Below are 5,700 nucleotides of genomic sequence, written 5' to 3'. Positions count from 1 at the left end.
TCAAGAATTATCATGTTTGGCATCATTAAGGCATCTGTTGGCCCTTTTAAGCCACATCTGGCATACATTAATCATTAAACTTGGCTTGTTAACAAGCCCTGGTCACTGACCATTCATCAAGTAAGCTTTAAATAAGCTCGATGTGTATTTTTTTGGCATCTTTCTTAGCATGGGAGCAGAGCTGCACGACATCCACCCCCTCTGAACCTGCACAGCCTCCGGCCTGTGCCAACAACACGTCAATCTGCATCTGTTACAGGTACCTTAAGCTCCTTATCATCATCAGACTCACGTAACTGGTAAATATATGAAGAATGAAATAAGGCTTGTATCCTATCATCAATTTTCTAGCTTAATCATTAGGTAGCTGTCCATAAAAAATCTTTGAACCGTATCTGCCATATCTTCAAAGCATTCAATTATGGATAACCTGTTTAGTGAACCCCGCCAGACTCAAGTGCTCCAGTTAATGTTGCACACGGCTTGACCATTAAGCTCTCTTAAGGGAACCCTGTCAAGATCAAGTATGCCTTACTCTGTCTGCACACGGAATGGCCGTCAAGTCCTTTATCTCAAGTTCTGGTAACAGAACCAACTTAAAAGATGTGAAGATACTTCATCAATTGTCCAAAGAAGTTATTTGGAAGCCAGCCATGTAAACTTATTGACTGCATAACCAAAACTCTTTTGACTTAGCATAATCTAGGAACCAAAACCTTATACCATGCAACCTGCTATATCAGATAGTTGGTACTCTTTAAATCTACAACTGGCACTTTAGTAGCCCCCGGGATCAAATGGGAAACTTATCATTTGCCCCATTGTGAGCATTCATTTAAAAAATTTGAACATCCTCCAAGATCATAGGGCATATAAAGTAACTGACAACAATCATAGCTAGCATGATAACCTCCTGGGTCATAAGGCATATATAGTAACTGCCAAGAACATAACTAGCATGATAGCCTCCTGGGTCATAAGGCATATAAAGTAACTGCCAAGAACATAACTAGCATGATAGCCTCCTGGGTCATAAGGTAGTAGAAGTTCATATTTCAAGTATATTGCATCTCCACAAACTTTCTCATAGCATAGCAACAAAAAGTGCCAATTTCCCATCATAATAGAACCCAGAGGCAAAATGAATTCAATCACTATGGTTTCCAAAATATCAATCTACATATGTGAGTCATTGAATGCCATCACTTCATTTGATACCACAAATGTTGCATGGCTGCCTTCTCTAGTAGGCACAAACTCCTCTAGAGCCTCATCCAAAAGAAACATAAGCTCTTCATCATATGTTGCAAGGTGTTCTTCACTACTCTTGTCACAAGGAACTCGAAATTCCCCTAGTGCATCATCAAGAAGATCCATAAGCTCCATATCTTCCTCCTTGGAAGAACCACCTAGTTTGTGACAGGAAACCTCATGACTTGTTTCATACATAGGCGCGAACTGTTCTGGCATCTTCACACTCCCATTCAAATATCTTTCCACTTCAATAGCACAAGTCTCAGCATGCATTACAAAGATAGCATCAATTTCTTTTTCCATAGCATCATCATAGCAAACCCTGTCACATGTAGCAGTCATAGATTGATCATCATCTTGCACCCCCTCTAAATATGCATCTCCATAATCATAATCTTTGCCTGGGTTTACATTAAATACATATGGATCAGCATCAAGTACATCTGCATGATCACCAGTGTCCTGAAATGAAGCCATAGACATACAACCCTCTTGCATAGCATTAGCCAAAACAGTTGCTTTTGCATGTAATGTTGCATAAGCATTCTCTTCATGGTCTACACCCAAAGAGCACTCCAAATGGGCATCTACATCACATATTAACTCTGACAAACATGTTGCTTGATCACTGTTAGCGGCTATGCTTGCATGCATTGGCTCTGAGAAACCTGTTTCCTCATTTATGTCACTTTGAGAGGATATGACTACATCCACAAAGTCACATTTTCTTTGAAATAAATAAGTCAATCCCAATCGAGCATAAACTGTATCCACTATGAAATCATCATCTGCATTCAACAATGATTTATCTTCCAGAAGACATGCATCGATAACAACTTCTAGCTTATCTCGAATAGAACTTTGACCACCTGCATGACATGCTTTTTGCATTAAAACAGATGGCTCCTCATCTTGTGTGCTTTCAATCCGCTGAAGCTCTAGGTCTTCACTCAATAAGAACCCTGTATGATTGCTTCTGCAAAAGCATCCCAATTGTCTGCACGAGTTCTTGCAAGAACTTGAATTTGATCCTTAATATGATCACACACAAGCTGTTCAAATTCTGCAATCATCTGAACATCTGGCACTTTTTGATGCTTCATTTGCTGCTCGTAACACTCTAGGTAACCTTTTGGATCATATTTACCATCAAAGATTGATCTCTCATCGTATACTGCATCCAATGCAGCATTCAAAGCTTCTTTCATCTGCTCCTTCGTCATCATGGCTTCTACTTCAAGCAGTGATCCTTACATCATTGCATCATCTTGGAAAAATTTGGAACTCCTGACTCGCCATCAGAAACATGTGTGATGAATTATTCAAATAATCTCTTTACCTCCTCTGGAATCTCCATCTGCATCTCCCATCCCGGCTCGTTTCACGTCGGGTTCACCAAAGATGTCGGGGGATATGTGTTCGCTACGTGAGCCAGGCAGGCACCGGGCCTTTGGCTGTGGGAGGTGTAAAAGAGAGCGAAAAAGAACTATTGATAGCTCTGGCAATCACCACAATCATCAATTAATTGAATATTACTTTGAGTACAACTTAGTCCTTAGCCAAGGCGGGCTGTTAACAGCACCGTCACTTGGATCAACTGCTAACTAGGAGTTTAAGCTCTCGTTTAAAGGATTAACCGGGTTGTTAACGACACCAGACTTAACAAAATGCTAATTCAATATCTAACGGATGACAGTGATGGAAATTCCCTCATGTTGCTTCATCTGCTTCGGTTGCCCTCAGATTCAACAAGCTTCAACTCTGTCGGTTATTTTGCAGCTTCCTGCTCCTTATGCTTTACACTGGCTTGATTGCCGCTCACAGCTTTAACTTCCTCCTACTCTTCAATTGCTCCAATTTCCTTAACCCTTGTTAGGCCTTCCTTGTGCTTTTCTTTTTCGAGCTCATGTTAGCTTTATACAACGCTCCGAGATCCTCTCCTTCTCAAGCACGAGAGAGTGAGAGCACCTTTAACTTTCTTGCTTATGTCCGAGAACAAGAGAAAGTGCCCCTTCCTTGCCGACTCCTTGATCCCCTCTTCTCTATCTTATGCATGAGACAAAGAGAGCTTTACTCTTCTCTGTTTGTCAGAGCCCTCTCTCAAGAGTCTTGCATCAAGACTTGGCTCCGAGAGCCCTTACTTTTCCTCCTTCTTTATTGCTCGCCTTAGCATGCCGAGATCCGCCTTCTCCAAGCCTTGCTCTGCCTTCGACGGAGTTCTCCCTTCATTCGCTAACCAAGGACGAGAGGACGAGAGAGCTTTAGAGAGATTTTTCTTGGTCCTTCTCGCCTTGCTTCCCGTATGCTTTCTTCTTCGTAACCTTTCTCCCAAGCTTTGCTTCCTGGAGACCTTCTTCTTCGTCCCCTTCCTCCCAAGCTTGCTTTCCGGAGACCTTCTTCTTCGTCCCTCAACTCCCTTCCTTTTGTCTTCAACAACCCGTCTTCATGCCCTTGGTTCCTCCTCGTTATGCCTTTGTTTTCTTACCATCCTCGCTTGGTAACCTTCCTCGTTATGCAACACCCCCTTCCTTCGTAACCCTTATTCGCCTTTCTCGTTTCTCTTAAAAAACTTGCACCGACGGCGACGTCGGTGACGTGGCATGAGAGTCGGACCTATGACGTGGCAACCCAGCCGGGGAGGAGCATCGAATTCAACGAACCCGGGGTCGAAAATCTCCGCCTAGGCCTGCTGCTGCGGACTTTCCCCTTCTTAGGCGACCTCATCCCGTGCCCCAGCTTTCCTGCGCGAGCTCGTTTCTCGCCCCTGCATGCTGCACTCTCCTACTCGCTCGTCACCTCCTTTCTTTTCTTTTCCTGGCTTCACACCCTTAGGGTTTGAGTGACCACCATGACATCTTTTGGGCGGCCATTGGCTTCTTTTGGACGGGCGGCCCTTAAAGGGCGCCCTTGTCGGTCAGCCCGTGGGAAAAGCCTCTTATAGGCATGCAGTAGAGATTCAGTTACAAGTCCAGTTTGCATGGCGTTTTTGTGGCTTTATATACATTGTAAGCTCTGAATCAAAACATAGCGTTATTTTTATTGGTCTCCAAGTGTCAAGTCTCTCTCTCTCTCTCTCTCTCTCTCTCTCTCGTCCTTTTCTGCTGCACCACGCCATGGTAGTACTTTGACTTCATCCTCCCTAGCCGGAGTCCTAACAACTAGTATCAGAGCCCTATCGGGCCTCGGCTCTCGGCCCTCGACTCATCACGCGGAAACTGCTGCCTGCAGAGGGAAACACACAACGCTGTCGACTTGCAGTACACTGAGCATAAACATCATACAGAAGGTCGCGCTGGCATGCTGAGTGGTTTTCGATACTGGCAGGTCTGTTAATACATGCGCTACAGCCCGCTCTGAGCGTCACTCGGTTTTTCGTTTTGTTGGTCTTGCGCCATCTCTGCATAATAGAGAGCTCATCACCTTTTTGTTTGTTTTCCGTTGAATAATTGCCCTTGACCACCCAATTTACTCTCAAAGCCTTACCCAACGGGCATTCCCACCATTGGGTACACTCCGATTTTCGAGCCTTTCAAAAACATTGCCCGTGGAAGCAGGCTCACTAATTCAAGAAGGCAAGGTGACATATCTTCCCTGCAATACTACAAGCTTATCAAACATTGTAGGGAAATAATATTCAATCAAGCATTTCAACATGCTATTGCAAGGCAAGCTTTCCAAAAATTCGACTGCAATCATCATAGTCGTCAAGCTCGCAATAGAGGGTGAATTTGATGGCAGTTTTTTTTCATGCTTATCAAGACGCTATCTTGCAAATAACATGGCCGACACTCCTTATAACATTTCAATATGCTATCTCCTATTGAGTCTCCTAGATCTACTAGGAGTTTGTTTATATCATCATCTATATTTTGTCAACGCTTTGTTTTACTTTTTCGGTTGTCAATCATGGTCATGTTCCTTTTGTACGGGTTATATACACTGCCACAAAGATAAGTGGTAAGACCTCCCAATGTTTTGTCAGTTCTCAGCCCATTTTTTTGCACTTCTCATGAGGTTACTGGGTACACCTTAAACCCAAGGTTTGGCAGTGAACCAAAAACTCCATCTATTGGTAGCTAAATTTTTGACCTACACCCTATTTGTTCAAGGGGGGGTTACCTATCATAGCACCAAGTTATGGATACACCAGAAATCCTTGGTTGTGAGAGAACCTAAAACTCACGGTTGACGAGTATACCAAAAACTCGAGGTATCATGAGAGTGGTCTGTCCAGTTCGGGCTTGAGGGGGGGATTGTTGGGTTCAAGCCCTTGTCGGTCAGCAGCCCGTGGGAAAAGCCTCTTATAGGCATGCAGTAGAGATTCAGTTACAAGTCCAGTTTGCATGGCCTTTTTGTGGCTTTATATACATTGTAAGCTCTCAATCAAAACATAGCGTTATTTTTATTGGTCTCCAAGTGTCGAGTCTCTCTCTCTCTCTCTCTCTC

General features: G+C 43.6%; 1 protein-coding gene across 1 annotated transcript; it reads right to left on the bottom strand.

Annotated features, from left to right (window-relative positions):
• Positions 1-1,176: 1,176 nt before the first annotated feature.
• On the bottom strand, positions 1,177-2,145 carry LOC147448430 (uncharacterized). The gene has a single exon (XM_086521401.1). It carries the CDS (start codon positions 2,143-2,145, stop codon positions 1,177-1,179), a length of 969 nt encoding a protein of 322 aa, XP_086377527.1.
• Between the last annotated feature and the right edge of the window lie 3,555 nt (positions 2,146-5,700).

This window comes from Adiantum capillus-veneris, chromosome 10 (assembly GCF_014529385.1).
Source record: "Adiantum capillus-veneris isolate H3 chromosome 10, ASM1452938v2, whole genome shotgun sequence".
Classification (NCBI taxonomy): Eukaryota; Viridiplantae; Streptophyta; class Polypodiopsida; order Polypodiales; family Pteridaceae; genus Adiantum; species Adiantum capillus-veneris.
Note: the sequence above shows the minus strand (reverse complement) of the source record. Positions and strands in the feature narration are given on the sequence as shown.